This window comes from Mesoplodon densirostris, chromosome 4 (assembly GCF_025265405.1).
Source record: "Mesoplodon densirostris isolate mMesDen1 chromosome 4, mMesDen1 primary haplotype, whole genome shotgun sequence".
Lineage (NCBI taxonomy): Eukaryota > Metazoa > Chordata > Mammalia > Artiodactyla > Ziphiidae > Mesoplodon > Mesoplodon densirostris.
Genome location: NC_082664.1, coordinates 168835172 through 168857301, shown reverse-complemented (window position 1 = coordinate 168857301; position 22130 = coordinate 168835172). Strand labels below are relative to the sequence as shown.

The following is a 22130-nucleotide window of genomic DNA, read 5'->3' as shown; positions in this document are numbered from 1 at the left end:
ACACTGTGCATGCTTCTTACCTTGAGATGTGTTGTGAGTGTGATCCCAAGGTGGAGCCTGTCGCTCAAAATCAGCAGAGAGGTTACTTCTAGAGCTCCAGGTCCAGTCAAAATCATCCTCACTAGCTGCTTCAAACCAACCACAGCTATTTTCTTCAAAGTCACATTCAGAAACTGAAGAACAAAAATGTAGCTTTTAGGTTGGCTCTCCCAGGTGATCACACACTTTAAGAAGGGTAGACAACCCTTCTACCCTTGGAAATCACCTTGTTACTCCTCCCTAAGTACATTAAAGCCACAGTTGATGAAAAAAAGGATCCTATCTGATCCTCCCAAAAACTCAGAATTGTGATTTTCATAATGGAAATTGATAAGGCAAAATTATCAATTTAAGAATATTTTCCAAATATTCTTTCTAATAAACAGCATCATTCAGCCACATTGCTTATAGAATTGCCAAGGTCTGCCTAATTTATTCTGACACTCATGTTAGTTTCTCTGCTGCTATTACATCATCTGGAAGACTTCATTTTTCCTACAGAGTATTTTACACTAAACCATGAAAAGCTACTTCTAAAAAATTTAATGTTTGGAAAATTCAGATCCATTATATTTAATATGAATGTTCACCTCTAATTTTTGTAGAGCTTACTATTTCTCAAAGCACTGAATACATCACCTAACTGGCAGAAGGCAGAATAATTTGACCTATTTTTCAAGTAATATGAAGAGAAATAGTTAAGTTACACAAAGACATTCTGGAGGAGGAAAAGAAGAAAAGAGAGAGAAAGGGAAAGAATGGGAAGTTATAATAATAGCAGTGTCAAATTATAGCTAATATGTGGTGAACACCTAATGTAAGAGACCCTGTACTGAAGGCTTTATATAAATCTAACTTTTACAATAGCTCTTGGGAGAAGGTATTATTATTGCTGCCTTACAGAGGAAGAAATAAAGGTTTAGGGAAGTTTTTAACTTAACCAAGGTCATACAGTTAGAAAGTTGTAGAGACTGATTGAAATCCAAATATTCTAACTCCTAGTCTAATATTCTTTCTGCAACTGTTGACAATAACTTTTTTTTTTTTTTTTTTTTTGTGGTACGCGGGCCTCTCACTGTTGTGGCCTCTCCCGTTGCGGAGCACAGGCTCCAGACACGCAGGCTCAGAGGCCATGGCTCACGGGCCTAGCCGCTCCGCGGCATGTGGGATCTTCCCGGACCGGGGCACGAACCCGTATCCCCTGCATCGGCAGGCGGACTCTCAACCACTGTGCCACCAGGGAAGCCGACAATAACTTTTAATTGTCATTAGATTGGAAAAGGGATAAACCAAAAAGGCATAATCTGAATTTGCTTACTGTGGATATTCAGGTGTTACTACAGACTCCAGTGCAAAATAAGATTTGCCCCCATTGATGATTACTACACTGGGATCCTTGGCCATTGGATATTTTTATCCAAGGATATAGTAATAAACTATATAGATCTTCCCTTAAAAAAATAACTTAGGAAGTAAACAATAAAGTTAGAAGATAAAAGTATAAAGTAAATCACTCAGTGAGATTTAAAAATGTTAAACTGTAAAGGCATTTTTACCTAATGATAAAACATGCTTAATTTTGAAAATGCTTCCTTCCACGTGGGGAGGAATGTGAGTTGAGTAGTAACATCATAAACCCTACTGATTTTTTTTAAGTTTCTAGGAAATATGTGATCTCAAAAAATATTTGTTTTCTATTAGGTCTCCTGGTCCAAAATATGGCCAGCAGAATACTTTCAAATTTTACCAAAAGTCAATGAGAATGTATGAATACATTTTAAAATAAATACTTTAAGAATGTTGCATCAACTTTAATAAGAGATAACTATATTTCAATAGAGACAAACAGAAATCAGCAAAATGGACAGACTACTGCTATACCTAGAATAAAGATTTCTCAAGTTTAGAAATCTGTGGTGAAGCAAAATTAAATGCTACTCAAAAGTGAAAAACAATAATGATAAGTTAGGAATAAATACTAAGAATATTTAACTCTTTGTATTTTCACAGCCATCTCTATAAATATAAATAACCCATAAATATATATAGATTCCAGTATGTAGATGCTATTTCAATCCCAGGGAAAGCAAATACTTTTGATTCCTATTTCAGACAATCCAAAAAAATAGGATCCAGGAGTTTTTGTTATGCAAATAGAGAAAGAAGACAAGTTATTGTTACTATATATCTATCCCACATAGATCCCTGGAAAGGGAAACTTATCATCTGCTATCTCAGGAGATACTGCTGTGGAAATAAATGAATATTCAAATAGTAGTAAAATTTAAGAAACTATTGCAGCAATTCTGTAGTTCTCTTAGATAAGGCTCTTCAAAAATACTGATTTTTAAGAGATGATTATGCTGTTAAAATTCAAATGTGCCTTTCTAGTATACTTTGTTCCTATATATTTAGATTTCTGTACACATTTAAAACCTCACCTTGATTAATCAGAGATGTAATAATCAGATGAAATTAACCTTCTTGTTAGCCAGGAATCAAATATACACCTCATTAGAACAGTTTTTTGAAAAATATGTAATCTTTTACTTAGAAATACAATATCCTGGGTAAGTTTTAATAATTGAGGTTGAAGGATTTTTCGCTGTTTTCTAGAGCAACATTATGGACTTTCTCAATTATCATCATCATCATCAGAATCGACATTTTGCAATAACAACTGCAGTTACCATTTATTCGAGGTTTACTGTGTACCAAGCTTTGTGCTAGGGGCTGTTACATTCAAAACAGGTTGTCTACTGACACAGAATTTCCAAAAATTATGCTTGTCTATTCTATGGCTATGGATAGAAAGGCTAGTAACTCTAGCAGCTTTTAATTTTTTGAGTAGAATTACCCTGTGGCTTCTACTAGTTATGTCAGCATAATTATAGTCTCTGTCCCTGGGGAAAGGGTGCTAGGGGGTATTTGGTAGACTAACAAATAGGTCCATCACCCACACTATCCCTGTCATTTTTAGAGCTTTTCACTGAGGGAAAGAAGATGAATTTCTGTAAGAGCCAAGAAAACTTGTGGGGGGAAAACAACAGAATCAGATGCTGTCTCATTTCAGATTCACTGTTTTAGAACTTCTTTGATGGTTTGGGATGATTCCTACCGAGGTTCATGTGTAAGGAATAAACATGAAGTATACAAAGGTGAAATCTGGCTGACAATTTGGGCCTCACATAAAGACTTAAAAATGTATAGAAGAGTACTTATTGGTATTCACCCAAAGGAGTTGAAAACTTATGTCCATACAAAACTCTGCACACGGATGTTTAGAGCCGCCTTATTCACAATTGACAAAACTTGGAAGCAACGAAGGTGTCCTTCTGTTGGTGAATGGATGAATAAACTGTGGTACATCCAGACAGTGAAATATTATTCAGTGTTAAAAAAAGTGAGCTATCAAGCCATGAAAAGACATGGAGCAACCTTAAATGCATAGTACTAAGTGGCCAATCTAAAAAGGCTACATATTGTATGATTCCAACTATTTGAAATTATGGAAAACACAAAGCTATAAAGATAATAAAAAAGTCAGTGGTTGCCAGCAGCTGAGGGTGAGGGGAAGGAGGATGAGGTGGAGCACAAAGGATTTTTTATGTGAAAAGACTCTATATGAGGCCATAATGATAGTTGTCATTATACATTTGTCCAAACCTATAGAAAGTACAACACCAAGGGTGAACCCTAATGTAAACAATTGACTTTGAGTGATTATGATGTATCAGTGTAGGTTCATCAATTGTAAAAAGTGTCCCAGGCTGGTGGGAGATGATAATGGAGGATGCTATGGATGCCTGGGGGTGTGGGGTATATGAGAAAACTTAGTGCGTTTTTCTCAATTTTTCTGTGAACCTGAAACTACTCTTAAAAAGTCTTAATAGTTAACTGCTAATTAATATAAGTGCTCTAAAGAAAACACAACATTTATAGGAGGGAATATGTCCTGGCACATCATGTGGTTGAACTTCAAACTCCCTTTGGTCTTAGCCACACCGCCAAAAAATGCCCAAGTTTAGGGGGAAAAAATGGAGAAACATGCAGGTGGTAATTGTAAAAAGTTGGAAAACTGGAGCCTACCACTGTGGATTACAGAGAACCAGCAAAGGCACAGATGCAGTGTGGAAGACATGCATTCAATACGTATGTTATCTTACTTATTCCTCCTGAAATATACATACGAATATTGTCCCCATTTTAGAGCTGGGAAACATAAGGCTGAAAGAAGAGTAACATATAATTTCTCAGGGCTCATTATTGCTCACACAATTCCTTCCCAGAACTTTGATGTCAAAGCCTGTGCTCTTAAAAAAATTATACTGTTTCTAGTGGTTTAAAAAGTAATAATAATTATATCTAACAATTTTTGGACAATTCTTATATGCCAGGGATGTACTATGTGTTTTTAATGCAAGATCATATAAAATCTAAACATGCATAACCACGGGACATGCTCTGGAAGCAGATTCTAAGCTATATAAAAGTCCACTAGATTGGCTCTCCCTGTTTATTTTAAGCTTTTTTTTTTTCTCTAGCCTTTTGACCTTCCTAAAAGTTCCATGAAGGACAAAAGTTAATTGAGTATTCCACTATGTTGGCTTCAGTTCACTGAGGTTGTACTTTGTTTGATTAAGCAGAGGTTACTACAAACGTCAAATGCATTAATACTATATATCCTATTTTAAAACATGTTCTCTACTAATTATATGGCTTTGAGCTTCAGGCTTTTCCATTCATTCAAATGATCATATGTTTGGAATTACAATAAGGTTGAAGTAACTGAACTCTAGACTTCATCAATAGTTAATATTCATTAGTTATTTAAAACATATAATAGTAAGGGAATATTTGCAAAAGTACCATGAAATTTAAAAAGTCTATAAAAATAAATAGCAATAATGAAATATTTTAAAGAATACTAAAGCATAAATAACTAAATAACATTTGGCATTCAAAATTACTGCATTTGAAATAAGAATGATTAATTACATTATTCTACATATGATTTTCAGGGTCTCCTGTGATCTGACCAATAAAGACACTGTTGGAAGACAATTCCCCATAGGTCTCTCATATTTCTGCATGTGTTATAAGCTGAGTCATTAACTGTCTATTTGTTCCAAACATCTTTTCAAGGATGTTTAAACAGCAAATAATCATGAAGAATAGAGATAGTGATTCTGTCTACCAGAAGGCAAGTTCTTATCCAATATAATATAATAAAGATAATGTTTCCCTCTAAAGCAAAGGTCAGACAAATTTGTTTGAATCCCACTATAAAAGATTTGGATTCCATAAGCTCAGGCTTTCTTAACTGTAACGCCAACCCACTTTATATGTACATCCACCTGGGCCCCTCTGTGCTGCCCTGGGACTCAGAAAGCAAGAGGAAACAAGGCAAACATGATGCTTATTATGCTGTTTGTTATACTATTAGTAATAAAGTCCTTTGTCTCTGACCCAGGAGTCTCACCCCTCCTGACATCCATAAAACTATGGCAGATAACTTGTTAGCTTATAAGTAGGGTAAAGTTTCAGACCCTTCACAGCTGTCAACACAAACTACATTAAACTTTATACGTATAGTACCCACCATTAAGAAGCTTAAAATCTAGCATGGGAAATTTATAAGCAAATAGGCAATTGTAATAGCATAATAACTACCATGTAGTCATTCATTCATCTGACAAACATTTACTGAGTACAAGCTATATGTTTGGCACAGGTATAGAGCCTAAGAACACAGCAGTGAAAAAAAGCAGCGGGGGGGAGCGGAAGAAATCAGAAAAAAAAATCTGTCCTCATGGAGATAAAATCACAGAGGTTACTTTAATTTTTCGGCTTTAATTTTGAGTCAGATTGCAGAAAAATTGAAATGTTTTAAGGAGAGAAATGACAAAACCTGACTTAACCTGATCACGGTGGCTCCAGTATTCAGAAAAGACAGAGTGGGTGGGGTGGGCAAGAAAAGAAGCAGGAAGATAGTACAAAAATCCAGACCTGATAATGGTCCGGGCCAGAGTGGCTCAAATGAAAATAAGGATGAGTAAGGCGTTCTGGATGTATTTTGAAGGTAGACATGATAGGATTAACTGACATCAGATATGGAGTGTGAGAAAGAGAAATGAATCAATATGATCTCAAAGCCTTTGACCTGAAACAATGGAGGTACCATTTTATGAAGTGGAGAAGACTGTGAATAAGCAGGTTTGGGGTAAGGGGAGGAAGAGGAAATACTATAGTTTTGGAAATACTAGAGTTGAGATTCCTATTAGGTATTCAAGAGATCATGTCAAGTAGAGAGCTGGATATACAAGTCTGGAGTTCAGATCAGAAGTCCAGGCTGGAGATATAAATCAGAAAATAATCAGAGTGGCAAGAATAAAGCATAAAAGTAGGAGAAAAATCAGAAGAGTGGTTCCTAGTGTCATGGAATCCAAGGCAAGTAAATGTTTTAAGGAAGTGGGTAATATTATCTCTGTCAAGTGCTGTTGATGGGTCAGATGAACAATAAGAATAGACCACTGAATCTAGATCACTGCTAACTTTGATGAGAACAGTTTATTTTGAATAGTGACAGCAAGGCCCCGATTGATAAAAAGAAATCAGAAAAGTTGAAGACAGTAAAGTACAATTAATTCTTTTGAGGTTTATACTTTGTAAAGGGGAAAAAATGATGTGGTAGCTGAGGAGGAAGTGGGATCAAGAGAAGATTTTAAGACGTGAGAAATAAAAACATGTTTTTATGCTGATAGAAAAGATCTGGTAGACAGGGAAAATCGCTGGAGCAAGGTTGTTGAACAGGCAAACAGAGATGGATTCTACTTACAAGAGAAAGAGTTGACCCTTAGAAGGAGCATGTTATCCAGAGTAAAGGAGAAAAGAGTTTAAGGTGGGTAGAAGGGATACTGGATCTCATGAAAGTCCTTTTCTGGGTTTTCCTATTTTCTCAGTGAAGTAGGTTGTAAAAGCATCAGCTCAAGCTAGGGAAAGGGAAGTAAGACAGATGTTGGAGAAGACAGGAGAAAAGTGTTATTCATTGAGAAGAGGGGGAGGGGCAGAGGGAATGGAGTGGGGAAACATAATGTGATTCCTAGGGAGTTTGAGATTCCATCTAGGGTAGTGAACATCTATTTAAAGTAAGAACAGATAACACTGTTTTGTTTTCTTCTCCAGCCACATTCCGCTGTGCAGATTCTGGCTCTGAGAGGGTTGAAAGCCACATTTAAACAGTTTGTGCTTTAGTGACTATGATATACCAGAAGACGCCATGGCAGTTAAAGGTCAGTGTATGGCAGTCATTACAAGATTAGACCATGGAGTTTAAACTGTGTAAGAAAGGAAGTGAGTGCATGTGGGAATGAAGGATATAACTGCTTTACCTGGAGGGCTTTTTCTTTGGTTTCAGTTTTAACTGTTGTACTTTATTTTCTTTCCTGTGGCCTCATCTCTTTTGTGTCTAAGTGCTTGACAATGTATATAACAAAAAGTAAAATAATTTGGGGCCTAAGATGTTATCGTCCTTCAGTAAGATTTATGTTTGTTTCTGCAGGCACATAGAGTAAATAATATTTGAGGATTACATCAAACTAACTTCAGGGATTGAGAGTATTTGGGGCTGGGTTTGAGACCCTGTGAGGAACAATAACTTCCAGTTCACACAGATCTCTTGGATGCAGACTTTTAGGCATTACAGATAAAATTCTGTGGAGTATACCAATCCATATTTATACTAAGCTTGGACTCCAATTTCCAAGTGCTATAAGATTTCCAAAGTGCTATACTCAGAATCTCAACTACTTGTTCCATGTTGGCATATGAAAGTTGTGTTAAATACCAGGTTCAGATATCAAGGTCTTTATTCTTACTTGGTCACTTAATTTGTCCCTTCCTTTTTACATCTTCAATGAATTCAAGTAGATTTTTTAAAAATAATTTTGTATAGATTTTCTAGTTGTTCTCAGTTAGAGGGTGTCCCGAATTACTCAATCCACCATAACTGGAAACAGAAGTTCTAGATTTTTAATTTCCATTTTTTAAAATAGTACGTTAGAACAAATTTTATATAATAATAGTATATACAGTAGTCCCCCCTTATCCATGGGGGATACGTTCCAAGACCCCCAGTGGCTGCCTGAAACCAGCAGAGAGTACCAAACCCTACATATACTTACTATGTTTTGTGCTACACATACATACCGAAGATAAAGTTTATCAGTTAGGCACAGGAAGAAAAATAACTATATAGAAGAATTATAACAATATACTGTAATAAAGTTATGTGAATATGGTCTCTCTCTCAACATATCTTACTGTACAAATTTAATGCCTTTCCATCTTAGCTAAGCACTTATCATGCATTGTGGCCATGACTTTTGTAGTTTGAGATGCAACAGTAAGCTAGAACTAATTTTTTTCCTTCTTCACAGTTTCACAGATAGAAGATTCATTCTTACTATAGATCTTAGCATATCTGCATACACTTTTTTTCCTTCCTTATTAAGTCAAGAACTTTCACCTTTTCACTTAAAGGAAACAATTTACAGCTTCTCTTTGGCATCATTCAGATTGCCAGAAGTACTACTCTTGTGTTTTGGGGCCATCATTAAGTCAAATAAGAGTTAGTTGAACAAAAGCGCTGTAATACCATGACAGTTGACCAGATAATTGAGATGATACTAAGTGACTAAAGGGTGGAATACAGTGAACAAAGGGATGGTTCACGTCCATGGCAGGACAGTGGGAGATTTCATCATGCTGTTCAGAACAGTGTGCAATTCAAAACTTATGAATTGTTTATTTCTGGAATTATCCATTTAATACTTTCAGACTGCAGTTGACCACAGGTAACTGAAACCACAGAAAGTGAAACTGCTGATAAAGGGGGACTACTGTATTAAAATATTTGTAGAGTAATTATGGGTGCATAATGCTCTGGTAGAATTATATAATATTGTGGAATAGGGAAAAGTTATTTTTCCTGATGTCAAATTGTTTATTATGAAATAAAGAACAAAGAAAATATATATGTGTGTCTAGATGTGTATATAAGGTGCAAATTGATCTATATGTGATACACAAATACATAATACAAAATATTCATTTAGTAACTTTCCACTCTACTTTGTGTATATTAATAGTTAATAAATTTTTGTATTTATATAGATTCTAAAATATTTTATTAACAGGTGTTATAATGGGTTCTCTATATCCAAAACAGTAATTACTATTAAATACATTCATAAGATATTAGGTCCAAATGGATACATAGTCAAACTTAGTTATAAATGGTCTTTCATTTTTGTTTGGGAAAGGAAAAGAGTGAAAAAAGTTGGAAGAGCCAGAAAAAGTTAAATTTGAACAATTTAGGATTCTTTTAAAGTCAGTGAATTATTAATGTCAATATGTTTTTCAATTTGTGGTCTCTCCTGAAGCTAGAGCTCCAAGAGGTACTAATTCATTTATCCATGAGGATGAGAAATCCTTAAAAATGCACTCAGCCCCACAGTGAATTCTGAAAGGCCAATAGTATTCCACCACATAATAAAAATTATAATTTTAACAAGGAAATGGGATGTAGGAATAAAATAACTTACAAGATAAGCATACAAAATCAAGGAATAAAAAGGCATCATTAAGAAGTGATACAGATAGGAAAATATTAATAAAACTGGACTTGACTTGCATCTTAAAAATGGAAAAAAATAATAATATAAGTGACTCAGAAGTGACTGAAGAACAGGATATCTTGGGTAATGGAAGGTCCCTATGAATTTTAATGAAATAACCTGAGCTTATTAACTCCACAGATAGCTGGGCTCTTCCCAAAAAGTACAAAATATTTGAAATCATTAGGTTAGTCAGAGGAAAGAAATATATTAACTACACAAAGAAGATACGAATAAAAATCTAACAGTATAAAAAAAATAAACCATTAAAAAATTCATTAATTTCTGCCTATCTTAGGCAAAGAATACTAAGACCTTTTACAAACCATAATTTCTGTTCATTTATATTACTGCAGTATACATTTAAGGTGATAATTATCTCAAAAATTGTTCCTAGAAAGTTCAGGTTAGGGAGATGAACATAATGAGTTTATTACATGCCTGGGCCATGGTTTATTCTTGTTCTGTGGTAGCAGGCACAAAACAAGAGGTTACTGGACATTTTTCCACGTAAATGTGACGAAGCAGAATCTCTGATCTTATTCAGCAAAAGGTAGGGAGTTCTCTTTGTTTATATTTCTGAACTGGGAAGGCCTTGTGATATTCTTAAATTATTACTTAAGGCAGAGTTATTCTAACACATGGTTATCCTAATCTAAGATTCTGTTAACCTTGTTCAAGTTTTAAAGAGAGTTAAGAGTAAGAGAATGAGGTGGAGTTAAGATGGCACAATAGGAGGACACAGAATTCACATCTCCTCACAACGAGGGCACCTACCAGGCACTGGTGGGGGACCATGGGCACCTAAGGGGATGGGAGGAACCCCCAGTGACCAGCTGTGGGATCTTGGTTCCCAGGCTGGAGGTAAGGCCCAAGCTTCTGAGGTGGGAGCTCTGACTCCAAACTGCTAGACTAACAGAGAACCTCAGACCCCAGGGAATATCAATAGGAGTGAGGCCTCCCAGAGGTCTTCAACTCAGCACAAAGACCCAGCTCTATCCAACCATCTGCAAACTCCACTGCTGGACATCTCAGGCCAAACAACCAGTAAGAGAGGAATACAGACCACCCATCAAAAAAATAAAAAATGAAATGACAAAAAAATTTGTTACAGACAAAGAAGGTAAAAACCTAAAAGACCAAATAAATGAAGATGAAATATGCAACATACCTGAAAAGGAATTCACAGTAATGAGGATAAAGATGATCCAAAATCTCGGAAACAGAATGGAGAAAATATAAGAAATATATAACAAGAATCTAGAAGAACTGAAGAACAAACAAACAGTGATGAACAATACAATTACTGAAATTAAAAATACTCTAGAAGGAATCAATAAGAGAATAACTGAGGCAGAAGAACGGATAAGTGAGCTGCAAGATAAAAAGGTGGAAATAACTGCCAAAGAGCATAATAAAGAAAAAAGAATGAAAAGAATTGAGGACAGTCTCACTGATTTCTAGGACAACATTAAATGCACCAACATTCAAAATATGGGGGTCCCAGAAGAAGAGAAAAAGAAAGGGTCTGAGAAAATATTTGAAGAGATTATAGTCGAAAACTTGCCTAACATAGGAAAGGAAATAATCAATCAAATCCAGGAAGCACAGAGAGTACCACACAGGAAAAACCCAAAGAGATACATGTTGAGACACATATTAACCAAACTATTAAAAATTGAATACAAAGAAAAAAAATTAAAAGCAGAATGGGAAAAGCAACAAATAACATACAAGAGAATACCCATAAGGTTAACAGCTGATCTTTCAGCAGAAACTCTGCAAGCCAGAAAGGAGTGGCAGGACATATTTAAAGTGATGAAAGGGAAAAACCAACAATCAAGGTAATTCTACCCAGCAAGGATCTCATTTAGATGCAATGGAGAAATTAAAATCTTTACAGACAAGCAAAAGCTAAATTAATTCAGCACCACCAAACCAGCCTTACAACAAATGCTAAAGGAAATTTTCTAGGCAGGAAACACAAGAGAAAGAAAAGACCTACAAAAACAAACACAAAACAATTAAGAAAATGGTCACAGGAACATACATATCGATAATTACCTTACATGTAAATGGATAAAATGCTCCAACCAAAAGACACAGACTGGTTGAATGGATACAAAAACAAGACCCATATATATGCTGTCTACAAGAGACCCACTTCAGACCTAGGGACACATAGAGACTGAAAGTGAGGGGATGGAATAAGAAAGCAATTAGAGAAAGAAGAACCAAAAACACCCAAAGTTAGCAGAAGGAAAGAAATCATAAAGATCAGATCAGAAATAAATGAAAAAGAAATGAAGGGAATGACAACAAAGATCAATAAAACTAAAAGGTAATTATTTGAGAAGATAAACAAAATTGATAAACCATTAGCCAGACTCATAGAGACAAAAAGGGAGAAGACTCAAATCAACAGAATTAGAAATAAAAAAAGGAGAAGTAACAACTAACACTGCAGAAATAAAAAGGATCATGAGATTACTACAAGCAACTATATGCCATAAAATGGACAACCTGGAAGAAATGGACAAATTCTTAGAAAAGCATAACCTTCCAAGACTGAACCAGGAAGAAACAGAAAATATAAACAGACCAAACACAAGCAGTAAAATTGAAACTGTGATTAAAATCTTCCAACAAACAAAAGTCCAGGACAAGACGGCTGTACAGGCAAATTCTATCAAACATTTAGAGAAGTGCTAACACCTATGCTTCTCAAACTCTCTCTTCCAAAATATAGCAGTAGGAGGAACTCTCCCAAAACTCATTCTACAAGGCCACCATCACCCTGATACTAAAACAAGACAAAGATGTCACAAAAAAAGAAAACTACAGGCCAATATCTCTGATGAATATAGATGCAAAATCCTCAACAAAATACTAGCAAACAGAATCCAGCAGCACATTAAAAGGATCATAAACCATGATCAAGTGGGGTTTATCCCAGGAATGCAAGGATTCTTCAATATACTCAAATCAAACAATGTGATACACCATATTAACAAATTGAAGGATAAAAGCCATATGATAATCTCAATAGATGCAGAAGAAGCTTTTGACAAAATTCAACAGCCATTCATGATAAAAACTCTCCAGAAAGTAGTCATAGAGGGAACCTACCTCAACATAATAAAGGCTATATATGACAAACCCACAGCTAACATCATTCTCAATGGTGAAAAACTGAAACCATTTCCTCTAAGATCAGGAACAAGACAAGGTTGCCCGCTCTCACCACTATTATTCAACATAGTTTTGAAAGTTTTAGCCACAGCAATCAGAGAAGAAAAACAAATAAAAGGAATCCAAGTGGGAAAAGAAGGAAAACTGTCATTGTTTGCAGACGACATGATACTATACGTAGAGAATCCTAAGGAAGCTACCAGAAAACTATTAGAGCTAATCAATGAAACTACTAGAGTAGCAGGATACAAAATTAATGCACAGAAATCTCTTGCATTCGTATACACTAATGATGAAAAATCTGAAAGAGAAATTAAGTAAACGCTCCCATTTACCATTGCCACAAAAAGAATAAAATACCTAGGAATAAACCTACCTAAGGAGACAAAAGGCCTGTATGTAGAAAATTATAAGACACTGATGAAAGAAATTAAAGATGATACAAACAGATGAGAGATATTCCACGTTCTTGGATTGGAAGAATCAACATTGTGAAAATGACTATACTACCCAAAGTAATCTACAGATTCAGTGCAATCCCTATCAAACTACCACTGGCATTTTTCACAGAACTAGAACAAAAGATTGCACAATTTGTCTGGAAACACAAAAGATCCCAAATAGCCAAAACAATCTTGAGAAAGAGAAATGGAGCTGGAGGAATCAGTCTGCTGGACTTCAGACTATACTATAAAGCTACAGTAATCAAGACAGCATGGTACTGGAACAAAAACAGAAATATAGATCAATGGAACAAGACAGAAAGCCCAGAGAGAAACCCACTCACCTATGGTCACCTTATCTTTGAAAAAGGAGGCAAGAATATACAATGGAGAAAAGACAGCCTCTTCAATAAGTGGTGCTCACAGGGAGATCAGCTCAGTGCTTTGTGACCGCCTGGAGGGGTGGGATAGGGAGGGTGGGAGGGAGATGCAAAAGGGAGGGGATATGGGAACATATGTATATGTATAACTGATTAAATTTGTAAAAAAAAATAAAATAAAAATAAAGCTAGTAGGAACATTAAAAAAAAAAACCCATCTAAGGAATAAAAAAAAAAATAAGTGGTGCTGGGAGAACTGGACAGCTACATGTAAAACAATGAAATTAGAACACTTCCTAACACCATACACAACAATAAACTCAAAATGGATTAAAGACCTAAATTAAGGTCAGGCACTATAAACATCTTAGAGGAAAACATAGACAGAACACTCTATGACATAAATCACAGCAAGATCCTTTTTGAGCCACCTCCTAGAGAAATGGAAATAAAAACAAAAATAAATAACTGGGACCTAATTAAACTTAAAAGCTTTTGCACAGCAAAGGAAACCACAAACAAGATGAAAAGACATCCCTCAGAATGGGAGAAAATATTTGCAAACGAAGCAACTGACAAAGGATTAATCTTCAAAATATATAAGCAGCTCATGCAGTTCAATATCAAAAAAAAACCCCAAAACAACCCAGTCCAAAAATGGACAGATGACCTAAATAGACATTTCTCCAAAGAGGATATACAGATTGCCAACAAACACATGAAAAGATGCTAAACATCACTAATCATTAGAGATGCAAATCAAATCTGCAATAAGGTATCACCTCACACCAGTCAGAATGACCATCATCAAAAAATCTACCAAGAGGGCTTCCCTGATGGTGCAGTGGTTGAACGTCCGCCTGCCGATGCAGGGGACAGGGGTTCGTGCCCCGGTCCAGGAAGATCCCACATGCCGCGGAGCGGCTGGGCCCATGAGTCATGGCCGCTGAGCCTGCGCGTCCGGAGCCTGTGCTCCACAACAGGAGAGGCCCCAACAGTGAGAGGCCCGCATACCACACACACACAAAAAAATCTACAAAGAATAAATGCTGGAGAGGGTGTGGAGAAAAGGGAACCCTCTTGCACTGTTGGTGGAAATGTAAATTGATACAGCCACTATGGAGAACAGGATGAAGGCCCCTTAAAAATCTAAAAATTGAACTACTATATGACCCAGCAATCCCACTACTGGGCATATACCCTGAGAAAACCATAATTCAAAAAGAGTCGTGTACAACAATGTTCACTGCAGCACGAATTACAATAGCCAGGACATGGAAGCAACCTAAGTGTCCATCGACAGATGAATGGATAAAGAAGATGTGGCACGTATATACAATGGAATATTACTCAACCATAAAAACAAACAAAATTGAGTTATTTGTAGTGAGGTGGATGGACCTAGAGTCTATCATACAGAGTGAAGTAAGTCAGAAATTGAAAAACAAATACTGTATGCTAACACATATATATGGAATCTAAAAGAAACAGGCAGGACAGGTATAAAGACATAGACATAGAGAATGCACTTGAGGACACGGGGAGGGGGAAGGGTAAACTGGGACGAAGTAAGAGAGTAGCATTGACATATATACACTACCAAAAAATAGCTAGCTAGTGGGAAGCAGCTGCATGGCACAGGGATATCAGCTCAGTGCTTTGCAACCACTTCGAGGGGTGGGATAAGGAGGGTGGGAGGGAGACGCAAGAGGGAGGGGATATGGGGATATACATATGCATATAGCTGATTCACTTTGTTATACAGCAGAAGCTAACACAACACTGTAAAGCAATTATACTCCAATAAAGATATTAAAAAAAAAGATACATGCACCTCAATGTTCACAGCAGCATTATTTACAATTGCCAAGACATGGAAACAACCTAAGTGTCCATCAACAGATGTATGAAGTTGTGGTTTATATATAGTATGTTTGTGTGTATATATATATATACACACACACACACACAATTGAATATTACTCAGCCATAAAAAAGAATGAAATTTTGCCATTTGCAGCAACATGTATGGACTTGAGGCCTTTATGCTAAGTGAAATAAGTCACACAGAGGAAGACAAATACTGTAGGATATCACTTATCTGTGGAATCTAAAAAATACAGTAAACTAGTGAAGATAACAAAAAAGAAACTGACTCACAGATATAGAGAATGAACTAGTGGCTACCAGTGGGGAGAGGGAAGGGGGAGGGGCAATATAGGGATGGGGAAGTGGGAGGCACTAACTGTTGGGTGTAAGATAGTCTTAAGGATGTATTGTACAACATGGGGAATATAGCCAATATTTGTAATAAATATAAATAGAAAGTAACCTTTTGAAAGTGTATAAAAATAAAAAATTTAAAACCTTTAAAAATTATATAAACATAAAGAATTTATTTTAAATAAGTTAAATAGACAAAACTATGTGTAAAAAAAAGAATAAGAGAATGTTTTTCATAATTGACTAAAAATTTCAGTGGTAAACTAAACTTAAAAAGGAAACATGCACATTAAAAATACCCATAGGGCTTCCCTGGTGGCGCAGTGGTTGAGAGTCTGCCTGCCGATGCAGGGGACATGGGTTCATGCCCCGGTCTGGGAAGATCCCATATGCTGCAGAGCGGCTGGGCCCATGATCCATGGCCGCTGAGCCTGCACGTCTGGAGCCTGTGCTCCGCAACGGGAGAGGCCACAACAGTGAGAGGCCCGTGTACCGCAAAAAAAATAATAAATAAAAAATAAATAAAAATTAAAAAATAAATAAAAATTCCCATAGACCCAATAATCTAAAGATGGTAATAAAATTAAAATTTTTAAAATAATGTCATCTCAAAGCTTTCTTCTCTTACTAAAATGGTTTTCTTGAAGAACATTAATGGCTCAGATACCAGCAGTATGAATAGCAGCTTCTAAAATGTATGTATATGATTAATTGAAAACAGGTGATGAGAAAAATTTGAAGTTTGCTTTTTCTTTTAAACTGAAAAACTAAACTAAACACAGAGAATATTCTCTTTATAATGGAACTCAAAGAAGTCTTTTGAGCATGAAGGATGTTTTCATTTCTAAAATGGTGTTCCAGAAATCTGCTCTGTATATGTATTGTCATGGATAGATATAGCATGAGCTTTAGAAGCAGATAAGCCAAGGTGGAATTTTATCCTTCCTATTTACTAGATTTGTGGTTTTAGTTGTTAATCTCTCTGAACTTCAATTTCCTCATATGTAAAGTGACAACAGCACCAACCTCAGATAAAATACAATGATATATGACAGCATCCAGTGCACTCTCACAATATGTAAGTCCAAAAATGGTAGATATGATTATTAGTTTTCAAATATGGGCAATAAGAGAGGCCATCTCTTTACTACATCCTCAAATTAAAAAGACTGAGTATTTGGAGAAAATCACACTGGTGGGTGGGGTGTTGGTGCTGAGGAAGAAGGGATGATTTGTAAGAACTCTTAGAAGCCAAGCTCATGTAACTGCTTAGGGAAGTAGTGAATTGAGGCAGGAAAAAATGTAGACATAGATAGAATCACTCAGGGAGAGGCTGAATGAGTCTAGAAAAGAGTTCCTGATCCCTTGACCACTACTCAGTCATCTTGTCGAGTACTGAAGTCATAGCAACCCTTTTAAAATCACTGAGAATCTGGCCATTCTGTGGCTCTCCTAGGCCTTCTGTTTGCTACCATAATAATTTCCTGCTTCACATTTTCTTCTTTACTCAGTTCCCAACCATTACTCTTCTCAACTCCCAACTAGTAAGTCCTTCTCCGTGTTTCACAGGACAACATTCACACCAGATTCTTACACTATCACTTTGTACAGTAATTTTTATTTCACTTATCCTCTTATATATCTCCTTGATGAAGTAGACTCCCCATTACTTCATGCTAAATCCAATCTAGTCCAAGGCAGGGAATCTAGTAAGGATTAAAACAACGTCAAGTGAACAATAAAGCAAATAAAACAACCGTATGTTAATGGTCCACATCACAGTCACTTATAGTTTCTTATCTTCTTTCTAGCCACACCATCTTCCATGCTTGGTGGTTACCCAGAAATTTGAGAATATAAATCCAGACACTATCATAATAATTACTGACTGAATATCAACTACATTCTAGGCCTGAAAATAGTGCCTGGGAATAAAAGGAACTATAAGTCATGCCCCTCTCCCCTACTGGTTTGCAGTCTGGCAGGTCATAGCATTATTTCCATTTAACATTCTCCAACTTGATTCTTCATCTCTCTAACAAAATCTTGATTATCCCACTACTGTCTTACCTAGTCCATCTTGTAAGTCAGATAACAATCCATTACATGTTACCAAAGCACTAACACTCTTTTTATAAGTATAAGCACAATAATGATTATTATTATTATTAATTTCTTTGATTCATTAATGAAATTTCATAATTCAAACATAATGATGGGTGTCCCTTAGAGACTCTGATGAGCCTGACTTAACATATATTTATTTCTAAATATAACTCAAAGAAAATAAATTTAAGTTCTTGAGAATTCTTTAAAAATTTAATACAGGTAACTGTACAGTTTTCCCCTGTCTTTTTGAAATATTTACAATAGCCGATTGACTCCTCTTCCCTTAAGGACTCTAGAGATAGAAGATCCAAATTAGGACTTATGAATCCAGTGACAACAAAAATGTTTTCTTTTTCATTATCAGAGTTTTGCTACTACTCAGTGGTCTCTATTCATCATTATTCCTACAGTTTCTGAAATAAAATTTCCACAATTATCACCACCACATCTCCCCACCTTCTAGCATCTGGCTCCATAGATTCCAGCTTCCTTCTGTTACCCTAGATGAAGTGTCCAGGCTCTTGGCCAAGGCCATTCTCCACTTGTGCACTAGATTCCATCTTCTCTTGTTTATTCAATAGCATCTCTCCAGAAACACACCCCCGCCTTCTGCATCACACATTGTCCCTCTTCTACTGTATTTTCTCCATAAGCCTTTATAAACTTGTCATTAAGGTCTCTTGACCCCATTTCATATAACAGCTACCACCTCATTTCTCAATCTTCCTTTAAAAAGTCTTAGAATGAGGTTGTCAAAAGTTATTCTTTCCTCCAATTTTCTACTGAGCTCCCTCCAATCAGGGTTTTTACCCATCTTATCAAGGTCCACAATTACCTCATACTGTTATATCCAAAGTCAATTCTCAGTTCTCATTTTCTATCAGCAATATTTGACAGTTAACCATGTTTTCCACCTTCTTAAAACATTGTATACTTGGCTTCCAAGACAGTAAATACTCCAAGTTTTCCTCCTTCTTCTCTGGTTGCTCCTTCTCTATCTTCTTGGTTGGTTTTTCCTTTTACTCTGACTTCTAGATCTTTAGCTCTTTTATCTTCACTAGTTTAAGAAACTCTTCTAGCTCAGGCTTTAAATGCCATCTATATGTCGATGTCTTACCAGCTGTAATCTATCCTGAACCTCTCCTTTGAACTCCAGACTCATATACCTAACTCTCTATTAGACAGCTTCACCTGGATATCTAATTGGCATCTCAAACATCTTCTAGGGCTTCCCTGGTGGTGCAGTGGTTGAGAGTCCGCCTGCCGATGCAGGGGACACGGGTTCGTGTACCGGTCCGGGAAGATCCCACATGCCACGGAGCAGCTAGGCCCGTGAGTCATGGCTGCTGAGCCTGCACATCCAGAGCCTGTGCTCCGCAACGGGAGAGGTCACAACCGTGAGAGGCCCACGTACCGCAAAAAAAAAAAAAAAAAAAAAAAAAAAAAGAAAAGAAACATGTTCTAGATTTCCTGGGTCAGAAATGGCAACACCACTCTTCCAGTTTCTATAGGCAAAGACCTTGGAGTCCTCTTTAATTCCACTCTTTCTTCCTTCCCCCATATACAATTAACAAATCCTTTTACTTCTACCTACTTTCAAAATACATCCAGAATCTGCCTACTGCCTCCACTGCTTCACCCTGATTCAATTTACCATGATTTCTTCCCTCAGTTTTTAGAATATTCTAACTGGTCTCCCTGCTTCCAACCGTGCTCCTGATGGCCATCAGATGGCAGTTTGCCTGGCAATTTCAGCTAGACCTTGGTGTTGCTAGAATCTGGAAATGACAGCAGGGCTACATTGCTCTTCTGCTGAACAAAAAGATTTTCACATACCACGAACCAAAGACATTCTGTAGACTAAGAAAAAAGAAGATAAAAAGAGGACCACTCTGTAACATGTCTGAGTACAGGAAGAATACTGTGCAAATTCAAAAATTGCTCAAATATCCCACCCACCTGGCTGACATGAGTGACTCCTGCATCCTCACCAATTACCATGTTTGTTCTATTTCTCTCACCTCCCAAATAAAACTTATTTAGGTATGCAATCACAGAATTATCCTGTTTCTTGAAAACACCCAATCCAGAGGGAATTCCTGCTCCCTTGAACCCTCCCGCAAATTACACAACACAAGTCTAAACCCAATAACAAGTTCCTTCTAACACTCTTGCTGAGATGCCCCACAGGTCTCCGTGGTAAGCCATTTTCCTTGTTCAGCAAGTATCAATAAACACAACTTTGTTAGGCGTTTTACTGGTGTTCTTTGATTGATGGGCAATAATACCCTCCTGTCTGTTCTCAATATAGAAAGCATAGTGATTCTATTAAGTCAGATCCCATAAGTCCTCTCTTCAAAGTGCCACGATGGTTCCCTCTCACTCATTTAAAGCCAGTGTCCTTACACTGACCTGTAAGGTCTTAGCTGAATGGCACTCAAACTTGGTTGTATATTAAAAATCACATGGGGAGCTTTAAAATTATTAATGCCTGGGTTCCACCTACAGTGCTTGCAGTGTAATTGGCCATGGCAATTACAGCTTTAGAAGCTCTCCAGGTACTTCTCAAATGTCGCCAAGTTTGAGAACCACAGCTCTAGATGGTTTGCTTATCTCTTTGACCTCATGTCCTATTACTTTTTTCTTATAATCACTCTCCTCCAGCCACATAGATCATTTGCTATTGCTCAGACTCACCAGGTTCCCTCCTATCTCAATCCCTTAGTTCTTTCTTTCTGCCTGAAAACTTTTCCCTGAGATATTCTCCAGGCTTATTTCCCTTACCTTCTTAAGTCTGCTTTAAATCACCTTGTCCTTGAGAGCTACTATGAAAACCCTATTTAAAATTGCCAGGTCCCTCCCTCTATCATTACTTTATTGTCTTAACACTGCTTTATTTTTTTTTATAACATATATCCCCTTCCAAAATACTATGCACTTTACTCATTTATCATAGTGTCAGGGTCTACCTTACTAGGAAGCAAGCTCCAAGAGGAGAGGGATGTCTGTCAGTTTTATTTACCGTGGGATCCATATGTCTGGAATATAGTAGGCACTCAAAACGCACTTGTTAAAAGCATTAGTACCCTTCCTTTTTCCAAAACTAAATTTTTTCTCATTTCTTATTTTCCCCCCAATTCTTGATTTTATTACAGAGTTAGACTACTTAGTTGGTACCCCAATACAAGCCTACTTATCAGCCCTCCACTCCTAATTTTTTTCACTAGGTTTCTCTTTTAGCATAGTTCCCTAATTGTGTGTTTCTCTTTAAGTTCTACTTGACCTTTTATTTTTCTTATTTATATTTGTATTTAATTGCCTCTCGAAGGAGAAGCAATTAAATATCATACTTCATCTGGAATGGAAAACTTCAAGTGGTGTCACCATTTCCAGAGTTTTAGTTAAAAATATTGGCTCTTAGTCCACTCTCTCTCCCTGGTAAACTTCATCCAATATCAAAGCTTCAATAACTTTATTATGTTAATAAAAAGAATCCAATAATTATTTCTCCAACTCACTCCCCTCTTGTTAGTGCCAGAACTGTCCAAACTATGGACAATAATGATCTCCTCCCTCAACCCTACTTCCCCCTCTCACTCTATATTCTGTGACTCCAGAAAAAAAACTGGTAAGTATTACTTAAAATAGCCTTTTCCCTTTCTTCCAAAATTCAATCGTTCCTTTATTCTACCTCATAAATTTTTATTATGACATATCTCTACATGTCAGTTCAGTCTATGATAATCTCTCATATTTACTCTTAAATTCTTCCAACTGAAACCATTACCTCCATACTCTCCCCTTCAATTCATGCTACACACTACCACCAGAGTATAAAAATTTAAAGGCCTTAAAAATTCAAACTTGATCTTGCAACTGCTTAAAAATCCTTACATTGTTTCCCTATTATTTAGTATAATGCCCAGAATCTTTAACATTAAGCTAATTCCCAAGAATCTCTGTGCTTCTCCTGCCCTTATTCTCAAGCTACCTTTATTACTTCAGTTTCTTTAATAAATCAAAAATACTTTCCTCCTCACAGATTTTAATGCCTTGTCACAGTCTAG

General features: G+C 36.4%; 1 protein-coding gene across 1 annotated transcript in view; it reads right to left on the bottom strand.

The window, feature by feature from the left end:
* Nucleotides 1–22130, bottom strand: part of MALRD1 (MAM and LDL receptor class A domain containing 1) — a 625167-nt gene that overhangs the window by 452140 nt on the left and 150897 nt on the right. Inside the window, exon 16 of the mRNA XM_060096153.1 lies at nucleotides 21–173. Coding sequence (XP_059952136.1) covers nucleotides 21–173 — 153 coding nt within the window. The remainder of the gene's footprint in view (nucleotides 1–20; nucleotides 174–22130) is intronic.